At 36.8% G+C, this 17,076-nt stretch overlaps 1 protein-coding gene across 2 annotated transcripts in view; it reads left to right on the forward strand.

Moving 5' to 3' along the window:
- Window positions 1–2,234: 2,234 nt before the first annotated feature.
- Window positions 2,235–17,076, forward strand: part of TNFSF13B (TNF superfamily member 13b) — a 37,905-nt gene continuing 23,063 nt past the window's right edge. For both annotated transcript variants that reach the window (XM_025364424.1, XM_025364425.1), the window contains exons 1-2: window positions 2,235–2,941; window positions 3,047–3,131. In XM_025364424.1, the coding sequence (XP_025220209.1) occupies window positions 2,603–2,941; window positions 3,047–3,131 (424 nt within the window). In that variant the 5' untranslated portion in view covers window positions 2,235–2,602. The remainder of the gene's footprint in view (window positions 2,942–3,046; window positions 3,132–17,076) is intronic.

Consider the following 17,076-nt stretch of genomic DNA (forward strand, 5'->3'; position numbering starts at 1 on the left):
GGAAGATGGAAGGACCTCTTATCTATGTACCTGTTAGACTGGGGCACAGTCACCTTATTGTGGGAGTTATAGGTAAGAGAAATTAGAGAGCAGCCTATTTTTGAGGCCAGGATAATGATCATAACGAGTTATTTTAAAAAGATCTTGGAAACTTGCAGATGCAAAGGAAAAAAAAGAACAGTCCTAATGGTAAAAACAAGTAAGTCTGACTGCGTCATTTTGTAGTGAGACAATGAGGAAATGGGAACTCATCAGAGGGTAACTGGGTGGCGCCTGTAAAAGTGAAGATGGGCTTATCCCTCAGCAGACATTTGCTGGGAAACCCTTGCAGATGTTACAAGCACAGTTGTAGAAAATGTCTATTAGAGCACTGTTTGTAACTGAAAAATGTTTCATTCATACTTTGAATGTAAAGAATAAAAGTGAATGAAAAACTGGAAGCATCACACTGTGCTTTTGATTTGCATTTCCCCAATCATTTAGTACAACCACCGTGAAAAACAGTGTGGAGATTCCTTAAATAACTAAAAGTAGAACTACCATTTGATCCAGCAGTCCCACTACTGGGTATCTACCCAGAAGAAAATAAGTCGTTATATGAAAAACATACTTGCACACACATATATATGGCAGCACAATTCACAATTGCAAAAATGTAGAACCAGCCCAAGAGCCCGTCAATCAATGAGTGGATAAAGAAACTGTGGTACATATATATAATGGAATACTACTCACCCATAAAAAGGAATGAATTAATGGCATTCACATCAGCCTGGATGGGATTGGAGACTATTATTCTAAGTGAAGTAACTCAGGAATGGAAAACCAAACATTGCATGTTCTAACTCATAGTGGGAAGCTCAATTGCAAGGACGCAAAGGCATAAGAATGATATAATGGACTTTAGGGACTCAGGGGAAAGGGTGGGAGGGGTGTGAGGAATAAAAAACTAAAAATTGGGCTCAAAGTCTATACTGCTCGGGTGATGGGTGCACCAAAATTTCACAAATCACCACTAAATAACTTAATCATGTAATCAAATACCACCTATTCCCCCAAAACCTGTGGAAATAATTTTTTTTTTAAATGGAAGCATCCAAAGTGTAATTTGTTTCCACATTCTTGTAAGCCTCATTACGTATCTCAGGGACAGTTAATACCGTCATAGGAATTCAGAGGTGAGGAAATGGAATCACAGAGAGTTTAAGTACTTTACCTAAGGAGAGTGAGGGGTGAGGCAGGATTTGCAGTCTAGAAGCCTGGGTCTAGAGTTCTCCACTCTGCACTATGTTATTTCTGTAAATTTCTTACTGAAGACTGTATGGAAATGTAGAGTGAGACAGAACTAAAGCTCACCAGTCTTAGTCCACAGGGGAGTAGTGACTACCCAGGGCTTGCTAAGTGCTCAGTAATGTTAATTGAAAGATCAATCAATATTTCAATGCTGGGGCAAAGAGTGAGAAACTGGGGAATGTCCAGGAACCAGCTATCAGGATAAGGCAGGACTAGAATTAATGCAATAGTCCTCACAGGTCCCCAAGTCAACAACAGAAAAATCAAAAGCTAAGGTGGCTCTTGTTTGATCAAGGACCTCTTGTATACCGACCTGTTAGGCTGCCGCACAGTCAACATGGGAGTTGTAGAAAAGCTACTTGAGAGTGGTTGATGGTAGCAGTCAGGCATTTGGAGCTGGAGAGAAGGCTGATTCTCCTCAACTAGTATCAGACTGAGTAAGGACTTAAAGCTTCAGAAGTCTGAGCAGCAAACCTGAGACCAGGCTCCTCGGGACAGGCCATTCATATGCATGATAGAGTTTCAGTGATGAGTCTCAGAAGAAAAAAGTTTATGCATGTTTTCCTTAAAAATATGTTCACTTATATTTAGGGAATCCTTCAGATAGCTAATCTAAATATGTCTGTAAAATGTAGTCTCATTCTTTTTATGACATTATTAGTATAATAATATGAATATTTCCCAGTGGACTTACTTCCACACTTCCTTCAAGGAGTCTCCATTTTATTTCATACTTGAAGACTGTTAATAAATAACTCTCTAGCTAAGAACAAGTCAATGCTAAAGCACTTAGCTTATGTGACCTTCACATTAATTATTTTTATGACAGCAGCAGGAACTTTCAGCTGCTTTTCCCCCTTCCTTATGAAGCCACGTGGCCCCAAGCAGACACAGTTCCCTTACTATGCTTAACGGTGGGCTTCTTAGACCTGTGCATATCTTAAAAGCTCTCCCTTGAAGGTGCCAATCCAAACTCCAAGTTTCCCCAGCAGATTTAAGGGGCTTTACATCTACTTGAGCGTGAGTGTTGGGAGATGACTTTGAAATTCTTACAAAAACTGAAAGTGAAATGAGGAAGACAGATTGAGCAATCCAATTGGAGGGTGAATGCCAGCAAACCTACTGTACAGTAGGGGTAGAGATGCAGAAAGGCAGAAAGAAGAAAATTCAGGAGAACTCTCCTGAGGGGTGAGCCAAGCCCTGCCATGTAGTGCACACAGGACATCAACAAACACAGATAACAGGAAATGATCCATTCCCTGTGGTCACTTATTCTAAAGGCCCCAACCTTCAAAGTTCAAGTAGTGATATGGATGACTCCACAGAAAGGGAGCAGTCACGCCTTACTTCTTGCCTTAAGAAAAGAGAAGAAATGAAACTGAAGGAGTGTGTTTCCATCCTCCCACAGAAGGAAAGCCCCTCTGTTCGATCCTCCAAAGACGGAAAGCTGCTGGCTGCAGCCTTGCTGCTGGCACTGCTGTCTTGCTGCCTCACAGTGGTGTCTTTCTACCAGGTGGCCGCCCTGCAAGGGGACCTGGCCAGCCTCCGGGCAGAGCTGCAGGGCCACCACGCGGAGAAGCTGCCAGCAAGAGCAAGAGCCCCCAAGGCCGGTCTGGGGGAAGCTCCAGCTGTCACCGCAGGACTGAAAGTGAGTTTGCAGCAGCTGCAAGCCTCAGGCAAGATCCTGCCTACGCTGCTGCCTCTCCCTCGCCTCAGCTGTCTTTCCAATAATGTGGAATTTTTCTGTTCATAGATCTTTGAACCACCAGCTCCAGGAGAAGGCAACTCCAGTCAGAGCAGCAGAAATAAGCGTGCTATTCAGGGTACAGAAGAAACAGGTATGTTTTGGGTGCAGACACTCCCTTAGGAGTCAGGGATTAGAGAAAAACATCTAGTGTGGGGGAGCTAGAGGTGAGTATCCCCTCTATGAACCTATTAAATAGAGACTATAAAATTTGCCATCCAAAGCAGACATTGCTTTAGAGCAAAGCCCCAGCACTGGCAAATGTAATAGGCTACATGGGTGTGCTTTTTCCTCCAATGAGCAGATGGTGTGAGTGGAAGCATTTCTCTGTGCATGTGTAAGTATTTATCTGTGCATTAAGCACAGAGGAGGTAAAAGGGCCATATGTGTTTCCTCAAGTAGATAATGCCCTCCCATGTGAGAAGCATTATTCATCGTTCCAGAAAAATCAAAAAAAGCCCTACGTGTTAGATTTAGACTTTGCTTATCTCGGTCATAGAAAGTGATAGACATCTATTTTCTGAATGTGCATTACATGTTGTGAAACCAGGTAAAGGTTGTAATGAAAGGCCCTGTATGTTGTGCTTTAATTTTATTTGTTAAAAAGGTTATTTTACACACACATACGCGCGCACACACACACACAGATTTTAAAGCTTTTCTTGAAGGTATGCTTTTCCAGGAGATCCATGCATTTATCATCTTCTTATCATCATCCTTTAGTGATTTCTGACTTTCTTCATGTTCTGCTCATTCCCCAGAACTCTACAGAGTTGGTAGGGCCTACCAAAATGATCAGCTCTAGTTCTTTCATTTGAAGATGAAGAAAAGAGTCTTTGTATTACATTTATTAAATTATAACGTAACAACTTCTTGATATTATCGTCCTTCTATTAAATATACTGAAAGAATATTTTTGAACACCTGGAACGTATCGTACAGCTATAGACCAGAATAGGCATTTTCAAACATACTATTTTGTTTAACCTTCACAGTGGCTCTATGAAGTCCACAGAATACTTGCAATAATTTATGTGTATTTTCACTTCTGGAGAGAATTACATAAGAAACGTAGTGAGAGATAGACCAGGGACCCTTCTATCTCTGTCTCTCTCTCTCTCTCTCTCTCTCTCTCTCTCTCACACACACACACACACACGTGTGAGGTACCCTGACTATAAATTTATTTTTTGACTATATGCTTTATTCATAAAAAAATTATTTTTTATTTTATAAAACCGTAATTTTTGGTATCTGGTTATTATAGCTTTGTACCAGTGATCAGGAATAACTGGGCTTAAACTAGGAAACATGCACATTTTTATTATTTTAACACATCAATTATTTTTATTGTTTGCACTTTATAATCTATATTTCTGACATAATTGAAAATAATATGAAATATATACTATGGCATTTTTTGTTTTGACTTATACAATAAGGATTTTTCCTATTTCTAAGTATTTTTCATATATCTGTATACATTTATCTAACAATTGTTTTAGTTATTTCTATTCTCTTTGTTATAATAAAACGTGCAAAAGTTTTGTACAGAATTCTTTTATTTCTGTGAAATTATATATTCCATATAAAATCCGTATAGTGAAATAGCTGAGCTAGGGAGAAGAAACATCTTCATCATCCTTGTTTCCAACTGCCATATTGTTTTCCAAATGAGTTACACATGCAATCAAAAATGTGGTGTGCCACTTCTCCACATTCTTGCTAGCATGTTATTTTTAAAATGTATTTTGACTAGTTTAGTAGTTGTAAAACAGTATCTCACATTTACTAATATGAATAAACTTTCTGTTTGTTTACTAATATGAATAAACTTTCTGCATATTTTGATTATTTATAGTTTTATCTTTTGCTTGTTTACTAATATGAATAAACTTTCTGCATATTTTGATTATTTATAGTTTTATCTTTTGCAAATTTTTATTTATAACTGTCTCCAGTTGTCTGTCCCATGTTTTTATAATTTTGGATAAGCTCTTCCTAATTAGATATATTGATTATTGATCAAAATTTTGATGTAAATATTTTAACGGTTTTGCTGCTTTTTTTACTTGAACATTTTGCGTTTCTTTATAGTAAAGCGATAATCTTTAAAAAATTTTCCCTAATATTAAAGCTAAAAATACATTTGTTCATGATTTGTTAAGTAGTTGACTCCCCGCCACTTTGACTTTTTGATAGTTGAGTGTTTTGTTTTAACTCATTAGTCCTTCTGTTGTTTATTTTGATGAATCATCTCGCATTGGCTTTAACTTCCCCCTCTGTCTTTCTTCCTTCCAAACTGCTATCGCAACCAAATGTATTAAATAGTTCTTTGTAACTCCTTGGTGTTGAAAAGCTTACTGTGTTTCATTCAGTTCCTCATAAGAGTTGAATCTATGTGAGACTCTTTTTTTCCCATTGATTAATTATTCTATTTATATGCTTTAAATAATCTTTTTAAGGTCATTTGTATTATAAGAGGCTTCAATAACTAGTAGGGTCAGGATTCTTCAATCTCCTTAACCTTCACTGCTAGTATCCTCCTGTTTCTAAATACTAGTTTTAAAAATAAACTTTAACTTTACAATTTAAAAAAAGGCGTAGACTCATTTCAGCAGATTGAAGAAGGAAAAAAATAATAGAGTAGGAAAGAAATATCTTCTTGGGTCACGTTGTCCCAAAATTCTCCTATTAATACTTTCATGTATTTGTGTTTTAATGGTATCCAGGAATAGTATACTGATGAGAATCTCTCACCAAATGATTTGCAATTTGTAGATTCAAACGAAGTGAAAAAACATGTACCCAGTTTTCCACAGCCCAGAAGTAGTTACTATAATTATTTCATGGTTTGTCCTAGACTTTTTAGTAAACCTTGATACAGTGTGCAGATAGGTATATATTGCACACAGTTGAGACTTGAACAACACAAGTTTTAACAGCATGGGTACACTTACAGGTGGATTTTTTTTTCAATAAACCTATTGGAAAATTGTTTGTAGATTTGCAATAACTTGAAAAAACTCATGGAAGAACTGTGTATCCTTGAAATGTTGAAAATATTAAGATTAATTAGCCGTGTCATGAATGGATAAAATATATGTAGATACTAGTGTATTTTCTTATTACTATCTTTTTATTTTTTATTTATTTATTTTTTTTTTTTTGAGACGGAGTCTCGCTCTGCCGCCCAGGCTGGAGTGCAATGGCCGGATCTCAGCTCACTGCAAGCTCCGCCTCCCGGGTTCACGCCATTCTCCTGCCTCAGCCTCCCGAGTAGCTGGGACTACAGGCGCCCGCCACCGCGCCCGGCTAGTTTTTTGTATTTTTTAGTAGAGACAGGGTTTCACCGTATTCGCCAGGATGGTCTCGATCTTCTGACCTCGTGATCCGCCCGTCTCGGCCTCCCAAAGTGCTGGGATTACAGGCTTGAGCCACCGCGCCCGGCTTCTTATTACTATCATAAAATATACACAACAGTTAAAAATTCTCAAAACATATGCATACAAACAGACTGTACATGGCGCCATTTGTAGTCTAGAGAAATGGAAACAAACATAAACATGCAGTATTAAGTCATAACTGCATAAAATTAACTGTGGTACATATTGTACTACTGTAATAATTTCATAGCCACCTCCTGTTGCTACTGCAGTGAGCTCAAGTGGTGTATCTGCTTAAAACACCATGTGATGCTCATCATCTCTGCATGAGCCAGTTGTATCTCCAATAAATTGGGAATTGCAGTAAGAATGATTTCTCATTATTTGTGTGTATTTTTCATCTTGCTTAATGCAATATCATAAACCTTGAATAACACCATGAGACCTATGGAAAGTGCGACTAATGATGCTGGAAATGCTCCCAAGAAGCAAAGAAGGGTCATGACATTATAGCTGACCCTTGAACAACACAGGTTTGAACTGCGAGGGTCCACTTATATGTGGATATTCTTCCACTTTTCACCCTTGAGACAACAAGACTACCCCCTCCTTTCCCTCCTCCCCCTTAGCTCACTCAATGTGAAGAATGAAGGACTCTCTAATGATCCACTTCCACTTAATGAATGGTAAATGCCTTTTCTCTTCCTTATGATTTTTTAAGTAACATTTTCTTTTCTCTAGCTTACTTTATTATAAGAATACACTACATAATACATACAATTTATGAAATACGTATTGATTGAGTTTTTGTTATCAGAAAGGCTTCTGGTCAACAGTGGGCTGTTCGTAGTTAAGATTTTGGGAGTCAAAAGTTAAGCACAAATTTTTGACTGCATGGGATCAGTGACCCTAACTCCTGTGTTGTTCAAGGATCAACTGTATTTGTTCATATATGTATATGAACAAATATATATATATTTATACAAATATATACATAAATATATATTCACACAAATATATATACATAAATATATATTCATACATATATACACAAATATATATATGGGTGTGTGTATATATATAGTGTGTGTGTTACGTGTATATACTCAAATAGGACATAGTATGGACACTCATAACATTCATAAATCCAAGGTGGAAGGTTTGAAGATAAGAATCTTAATGACAGGTGATGTCTACTATTCCTTGTTAATAAAATTATGAAATTCATTTGAATGTTGCTCTAGATACTATTCTTTGGTGGAGGGAAAATTTATTTTGTTTAGCATACTCCAAAATTAATGTTTATATTCCCAAAAAAGTTGTAACACAAGGACTTTTTTTAGTAGAAATTTTTTGGCATTGAGAAAATTCTATGCAGCTTTCTTTGATTTTTGTTTTCATTCAAGTTCTGATTTATTTTCAATAGGACTCAAAACCGTAAGTTGTCCTTTTTACTTTTAAAGTGTTTATTTATGTTCATGTTTATTAATTGTCTACATGTTTTAGAACCAAGTATTTTTATTGGAACTTCACACAAACTGTAGATGAAGGGAGGGGAATTACCATCAGCCAACATGTCCCAGTGATACTTTCTTCCAGGCATCCCATGGGTAAACAGTGATTTTACTTAATTTCTTAATTTTAGAATTTAGTACTTTGGCTTTAGTTTTGTTTTTCTTAATTACTTTGTGTTTCAAACCAAAATCTCATTAAGCTTAATGCATTTCATAATACCATTTTTGATTGTAGTATAATAAACAGAAATGTGGGGAAATCCAGGATTAAAAAATTGCCAAATAGCTCATATTAGCCAAAAATTCACTTTTAAGCCCATAACTCTGTTTGGAGATATTCCCAATTTAAAAAATAACTAAAACAATATGGCTTTGAAAATATTACATAATAAAATTTATTTACAAATGGAATCATGAAGATCCACATTTTGAACATCACTTAACTATAATTTTATTAATTTTAAGAACCTAAAGATAAACGTCTTTAGAGTCTGTCAAGAAAGTGAATTGTTTCAAATGGGTTATCACTGACCTAAAAAGGTTCATTGTTAAAATTAGGTAACCTTTGTATTTTCTTTCCTGTTAATTAATAACTATTGGAAATTTATGTGTTTTAGGTTACAGAAAGACAAAATTATTTTTATTGATAATGTTTATTATAATTGTCTCAATTATAATAATAAAATAATGGTAAAAACATGAACAATTCAAAGTAATGTAAAGCAAGAATAGAAAAAATTGTCCATAGTTTACCTTCCAAATAATTATTGTGAGATTTTGGTCAATCTACTTTAAGTTATATTTTTCTTCATTTTTAAGGGAGCTTGGGATTGTGTAAGAATTACACACAGCTTGCGAAGAGTACAGAGTGTTGGCATGTACCCCATCCTGCTTCCCTAATCCTAACATCTTATATGACTGTGGTATTTCATTACAAAAAGGAAACCAACATTGAGACTTAACTATTAGCTAAATTCTACACTTAATTTGAATTTCACGAGTTTTTCCACTAATGATTTTATGTTTTAGGATCCATCAGGATATCACACTGTATTTACCATTTTTTAAATTAAAATTTTGAATGTAGCATATATAAACAAACACCTAATATTATAACTTAAGTTTTCTATAGGATAAACCTTTCTAGTTGCTAAAAGTAAAGATATCAATACTATTTTTGAGTCTTCTTTTTTGAAATCCAAAGTCCAACTCCTTTGCAAGGAAAGATGAGATGTCTGACCAGTCTGTAATGTCCAGTCTTTGCCCGGTTGGCATTTCTGGCTTAGCTGTGAGTTCCAGGCTGTAACATGAGTGTTGGAAGCATGCAGTGTAGAACTTGACCATCCAGCCCTTATCAAAATTAGTCTAACTTGAGCCTCTTACCCAGCAAGGGTGTGTTCCTTCGTGGAACAGAACCAGCTGGCTGCTGCTTAGGCGATCTTTGACCAGAGCTTTCCCTGAGAGTTATTTTTTCTTTTCCCCTGCTTCAATACTGAGACTTTTTTTCAATGTTGCAAGAACTGTCTTCTGCTCAATTTCTGGAAAAGTATTTAAAATGGAAAACACTGACCTTCCAACCAAATCTTTGACCTCTTCTTGTTAAGCTTGAGATTTTGGGAAACGGAAGAGCTAGGAAACAAATCATTCCACACAGCCACATGTGATATTATGTCTCTTTTACACAATCTTACATTATCGTGAGTTGAAGAGAAACAGAAAAATGATAGTACATATAGTTAATTAGCAAATTAAAATACCAAAAAATGGTAAATATGTTGAAAACGTTAAATGGTTAGGGCCAGGTAATGGGTATCAGGAATGTGAAGGGTGAGGAAGGGAAAGAAGTGTGGCTCCATTTTGAATGGAGAGGCCAGGTTAATTAAGCCCTTCTGTCTCTTCTTGAAAGCTCAATAATTCTTTATACTTTTGACTTATTTTTTTTTAACATTGCAGACATGGGTAGGTGATTTTTTTAATAAATTCAAAATGTTTATGCCTGTGTTGTTTTTATCAATACTTCCATGTGAATGGAAAATGTTAGTTTTAATGCTTATTCTTTTTATAGATCAACTCCTACTTAAAAGAACTGCATTGAGCAGCTGCATTTTTGTCGTGGCGATATATTTTTTTAAAAGACACTAACGTTTCTGAAGAGTTAGAGAAAGAGAAGGTTTCTCTTCGAATAGATTTGTCACCCACTGTTTCTGCAAATATCTGAGGTAGGCACTCCATAATATACAGAGAAGAGGAGAGCAATGTAACAATTATTAAGCATGTTTCAGGTGCAAACACTGTGTTGGGCTCTGGGAATGTATATCATTTAACTTCTGAACAACTCTGTTAGCTGGGCATTACTGTTTTCGTTTTAGATGAGAAAACTGCAACCCGGAAAATAAATTGCCTCTCTCAGCAAGCTAATTAATAGTTGGAGAAGTTAAGCCAAATTGATGCAAAATTTAAAAGAACCATAAAATAGATGTTACTTACAATTCATAAAACACATCTAAATTATGACTTCCGTCTATTTTCGCAACAGTATGAAATGGATATTGCTACTCCCATTGTTACAGGACCCAAAACTTACCCAAAGTTAATCTTTGGGTCGAGGGTTTCTGTACGATGGTCCCTTCTGTGGTTACCAGAGAAATGTTACAGGAAAGGAGTCCCGATCCGGACCCCCAGAGAGGGTTCTTGGATCTCATGCAAGAAAGAATTCAGGGCAAATCCACAGAGTGAAAGCAAGTTTATTAGGAAAGTAAAGGACTAAAAGAATGCCTACTCCATAGACAGAGCAGCTCCGAGGGCTGCTGGTTGCCCATTTTTATGGCTATTTCTTGATGATATGCTAAACAAGGGGTGGATTATACATGCCTCCCCTTTTTAGACCATATAGGGTAACTTCCTGACGTTGCCATGGCATCTGTAAACGGTCATGACGCTGGTGGGAGTGTGGCAGTGAGAACCACCAGAGGTCACTCCTCACCATCTTGGTTTTGCTGGGTTTTGACTGGCTTCTTTACTGCAATCTGTTTTGTCAGCAACGTCTTTATGACCTGTATTTTGTGCTGACCTCCTATCCCATTCTGTGACTTAGAATGCCTTCACCATCTGGGAATGCAGCCCACTAGGTCTCAGTTATTTTACCCAGCTCCTATTCAAGATGGAGTTGCTCTGGTTCACATGTCTCTGACATCATTATACAGATTTAAAATGCTTCAAAATTAAGTGTCAAACTCATGGTTTGACGACTAATTGATTGGAGAGGTAAGATTTGAATTCATTATCTATTGACTGTAAATTCTGATTTTTTTCAATGATAATAGCTGTACATGCTTAATTTTCAAATGTGACACCAGATTTGAGAAAAAGTATTGGGTCTGACAAGCTCCAGGGTATTACGATTATTGCTAGTGAGAGAGACATCAAGTTGAGGAATCAGAGAATGCTGTTAGTGGTAGAGATCACAGACTGCGAGATTATCTAGACCGTGGTCAAGAGAGCTGAAGTGGGTTTGAAGATGGAGCAGACTTGGGTAAGAGGACAGAATATCTGAGGTTATGAGGACAAGGTAGAAATAGGAAACAGAAATAATTCAAGAAAAGGTCTTGTTTTAGTAGGCATAGAGGCTTATCCCATGCAAACATCTTTATATTATCCCTTTCCTCTTCTAAATTTGTAAATTTTTCCAAGTGCTCATCTGTTGAAGAGTTTTTGCAAATGCAAGCTTTCTTCCTCCCCACTCCTCTCCTCTGCTTCTGCTCCTCTCCCCTCCTCCGCCTCTGCTCCTCTCCTCCTCTTCTTCCTCCTCCTCCCCTCCTCTCCCTCCTCCTCCCCTCCTCTCCCTCCTCCTCCCCTCTCCCTCCTCCTCCCCTTCCCCCTCCTCCCCTTCCTCCTCCCCTCTCTTCCTCCTCCTCCTCCCCTTTTCTTCCTCATCCTCCCCTTCTCTTCTTCCTCCTCCCCTTCTCTTCTTTCTCCTTTTCCTCCTCCTCCCCTTCTCTTCCTCCTCCTCCCCTTCCTCCTCCTCCCCTTCTCTTTGTCCTCCTTCTCCCCTCCTCTCCTCTTCCTCTTCCTCCTCCTCCCCTCCTCTTCCTCTTCCTCCCCTCCTCTTCCTCCTCCTCCCCTTCTCTTCCTCCTCCACCTCCTCCTCATCAGGCTGACACAGGGAAGGGTAAGAGAAAGGGGAATAACTGTGCTGTGACAGCTCCTGACAGCAGCTATGAAGTCTCACTTTCAGGCCTTTTTCTCTTTGTCTGCCCCACTGGAGCCTCTGGAAATTACAAATTAAGACATTTTAGGAAAATGGTGCACAACCACTTACTTTAAAAATATTATAGAATGCTACACTCCTGTGGATAGAGATTAAAAAATGTATTATTAAGATTTTCTCTTGCGGAAAGTGTTTGCTACATAACTGAGGGTTCAAAGTCTATTATGAGAGGGTCCACAATTCATGGAAATTGTTTTGTTTTACGGAACCCCTTTTCCCTCAAGCATTGACTTAATTTGATTTAACATGTTTCATAAAGCTGGATTTAGTGACTGGTTTTTAAGAATTGTTTGGAAAAATTGAGTGCTATTTTTCATGTAAATATTGTTTCGTATATTATTCTACGGATTTTTTTTTTAAGTTTGCTGTAAATCAGACACTGAAAATTTGTGAATGATTGTCCTTAGTATCAAGTGATTCACAATCTAGGGAGAGAAACAGTTACAGAAACAATCGTGTGTATAGTAACATGTATTTCAGTAGATGATATGTAAAGTATAGTGGGATCAAATATGTAGCTTAAAGGATTGTAGAAAAAGTTTGTATTTGATTTGAGTACTGAAGGATGAATGGAGTTCCACTGGATAGAAGGTAAAGTATATTTAGTAGGAGGGAACAGCAGACATACAGTTGTGGAAGCACGGAAGATGACCTGTCATTCTGAGGTGTGTTTAAGTACAACTGGGTGTGGGTGGGTGACATGCACGAGACTGAATGTTGACTGGGCCAGGGCGTGGAGGAACTGGTTTGTATTCCAGGGAGATGCAGTGAGTGAATTGTAAGCATTCGAACGAGAAGAACAAATTTGCACTTAGAAAGATAATTCAGGAGGAAATGCAAATGATGGACTAGGAATTGTGGAAAAGAGAGACACCACTTGGTAGGCTAATGGAGTTGTCAGGAATGGTGAGGTAGGGATCCGAATTTGGGCTGCTATGCTCCTCATCTTCCTCCTTCTCTCTCTGTGTCCCTCCTAACATCACCCTCTGCATAGATTCATGAACTGTTAATTTTGTCCGTGATGCTCCTATTGCTCCTCTTTTTTTCTGGTTTTAGTTGAAGTGTCACCTCCCAGAGAAGCCTTCCTGATTGGATCAAATGCCCGGCCCGGGCACCAGGAATTAAAGTTGAAACTTTAATTCTGTCCGCGTGATGATGAGTAATACCCATTTCTTCCACTGGCTTGTAAACTCCCTGGGGAGTTTACAGGGATGGCATCCGCTGTTTTTTTGTTTTTGTTTTTTTTTCTAGTCTTAGCACAATACCTGACATAGATTAAGTCCTCAGTACATTTGTTAAAATGAAGTGGATAAGAGATGGAATCTAAATTGAACAAAAGTTAAAAATTTAAACCATTCAAACTTCATTATTAGTTGAACTCCAAGACTGAGAAGGGAGAAATCAGGCATGTTTATAAAGTTGGTAACTTGGACAACTCAGAGGATAGTTATATATTCACTCAGAAAGAAAATAAGTATGCATGAGAAAGGTAAAGCATTATATTCGAGACGTTGAATTTGAAGCATCGCTAAGGCATCCAAATGGAAATGTCCAAGGGGAAGGTGAAGACTTAATTGCTGATTGTGCAATTCATTAGTAACTTTATACAGGTGTTCATCTGTGTTTATATTTTTGGCTTTATCTTACTTGACATCAGGTTGGTTTACATGTGATATCATGAAGCTACTGTTCTTCACTGGCAGGATCCTGATATTCAGTGCATTCTGAGAATATATTATTAATAAATTGAAATATTCTAACATAATTCAGTGAAATCGTGGAGAAAGACAGATGATGATATAAGTATAAAATTATCAATTTAAAATTAAAATATTAGATAAATAGTAAACTGAAGCAACATTAAGTGATGAAAATGCTTTTTTTTTTTTTTTTTTTTTACTCTTAGTGCCTATGAGGCAATGCAAAAGGCCTGCAATTTTACATCTCCTATATTGCTTTAAGCATAAAACATAGTTAAAATATGAGTGGATACATGACAATGATCAATTACTGCTTAAGATTCTGTCTATACAAACACACACACACACACACGCAAGTTATAGAAAATTATCATTTGAGGCCGGGTGTGGTAGCTCACACCTGTAACCCCAGCACTTCAGGAGGCTGAGGCAGGTGGATCACCTGAGGTCAGGAGTTCGAGACCAGCCTGACCAACACAGAGAAACTGTCTCCACCAAAAATACAAAATTATCCAGGTGTGTTGGCGCAAGCCTGTAATCCCAGCTACTCAGAAGGCTGAGACGAGAGAATCATGTGAACCTGGGAGGTGGAGTTTGCAGTGAGCGAAGATTGTGCCATTGCACTCCAGCCTGGGCAACAAGGGCAGAACCCTGTCTCAAAAAAAAAAAAAAAAAGAAAAGAAAAGAAAAAGAAAAAAAGAAAAGAAAGTTATCATTTGAAATATCTATCATTACTCCATCAGCTGTGGTTATTTCTATTCTATCAACTCCTTTCCCACACCCCCTTCCAAAAAATACCCGGCACCCCTTTCTTACTTTCTCTGGAGCACTGTAGTGCTATTATCTTTCTGAATTCTCCAAAATTAAAAACTTATTTTTATTATAAATGTTTAATTCTCTTTCAAACACACATGACTATTGGTCATGACTTCAATTTTTATTCACAATGTATCTTAGATGCTGCATTTGCATAACTGCATTTGAGGGCAAACCATCATCACCCTATGTCTTTTCCCAGTCAATCACTGAGACCTTTGCTGTCACCCTCCCTTCACAGGAGCTCACTTCACACACACACGAACATGATTTTCCTCAAGCACAGGGTCTGTCAGGCAGACCCCTCCCAAGACTGAGAACTCTTACAAGGATTTCTAGTAGGCCAATATATACTTCTCAATCTAGTTCTCTCAAAATTCAAAGTTCTCAAATTTTATTACTTTTTAAAGTAAGCAACCAAAGCACACTGCTTATCGATGGTCAAATAACACCTTATAAACTAATTCATGTATTTTCATTTCATCCTCTAAATTCATGTATTTTCATTTCAGTGAAAGTGTTACTTTAATATCATGCTTTCCCCATTTTCCTCATAAGTCTACGTCAAATATTAGATCAATATTGAGATCTTTAGTGGTTTTCTCTAGTTAACATTTTTCTGCCACTGATTATTCAAAGCTAGTTCAAGAAAAATTAAACTGCTACATTCGTCATAACTTATATCTACCAAATGATAAGTTATGCAGAAATGAAAGTGAGGCATTGCCATCCAAGATCCTCCTTCTTTAATGATGTATGGTGTAATAAATAAGATGACAGGAAAAAAAAAAACACAAAGAGATAAAGGAAGACACAGGACGCACATCTCATCCAGACTGAAAGCTGGAGGAGGCTTCTTGAATGAGATGAATGAGAAGCACTATGAAGAATCCGTGGGTGCAGGTGGTACGGATGGGATAAACGTAATGGGAATGCTGTGTGTGTAATGTTTTTCTGTTTTTCATGGGAGCCACACACAATCTGCAATAATTGCATTATTTATGGTAGTTCATATTAGATTTAGCTGTGTTGAAATAATGTATAATAAACCAGTTTCAAGTTTTAATGGATTCATTCCAGTACAGAAAATAGTATAACAGATAGTAACAATTATCTAAACTTTCAAATCACTTTTTCTGATTAAATGGTATTTAGACATTATGCTTCAAAAGGTGGCCTTTCAAACTGTAAAAATGTTTCCCATAGGGATAGTATTTAAATTACACTCTAATTGTGAAGTATTGAATTTTATTGTGTCAAATATTGATCAATAGCAAATTATTTTTGTCCTTAAAGTTCTTATTTTGGCAACTTTATTTTGTAAACATTTTTGTCATTACAATATTTTGTTTTTAGAAATATTTTATGTGAAGTTTATTATGATGAGTAAATTTTCTTATGCTGTAAAATGGTATTTTATAAGATTACGTATTTTATACATTATTACATCATAATCCCCAGAAACGTATATTCAGAAATGTGTCTCCATAGGCTCAGAAAGGTTTTAATGTATATTATTGCCTTGCTTAGTTAAAAGAAAAAAAAAAAAAAAAAACATAAAAAATCTATTCTTAACCTGTTGTGTAATTCCTTTCAATTGCAGTAGAGGGAGAGATGTGTAAAAGGCATTTGAGAACCAAACAATAATCAATTAATATGACAATTGTTATCAAATTGTGTTTCTTATGTTAGACTATGCGTTTTCAAAACTCTTGTGGTTAGATATCTATGCTACTGGAAGACATTAAAAATAATATCGCCTTTTTTGCTCCTTTCTTTGTGAGACAAATCTTTAGCTGAGTGCTAATTTCCAGCCTAAGACCAGATCTATGTTGAATGAGAAAGAAAGTCTTAAAAGACTGAATAGGAGATAAGTTGATAATAGCTGAAACAGTTGAAATTTGATAATAGCTATCAAATTTCCTAAAGTGAGTTGTCTTGGAAAAGCCAAGTAACTTTCTCTGGAACAAGGACAATTGTTCATTCTGTATACATTCTGCAACCCTAGGCAATTTTATCATTGTGCAAACATCAGAGCATACTTACACAACTTCAGTGGCTGTAATTTACACCTCATTATTGAAACGTCAATTTTATATCTTATTTTCTCTTCTGAAGAACAGTTCTTGAAATAAACTTTTCTCTTTAAAGCACATTTTCTGCTAAATGTTAGATTTCTGCTACTACATGAGAGAATAGAACACTGTTTTTCAACGTGTAGGTTGTGGCCAAGTTTTAATTGGGCTGTGGAGACTAAAATGGAGACATTTTCATAGTGTCAAGGCATTACTTATTAGGTAAACTTCTCTCTGACTACACAGAGTATCTAAATCTGCTTTAGTTCATTCAAGGCTGT

Source organism: Theropithecus gelada, chromosome 17 (genome assembly GCF_003255815.1).
Source record: "Theropithecus gelada isolate Dixy chromosome 17, Tgel_1.0, whole genome shotgun sequence".
In the NCBI taxonomy this organism is placed as follows: Eukaryota; Metazoa; Chordata; class Mammalia; order Primates; family Cercopithecidae; genus Theropithecus; species Theropithecus gelada.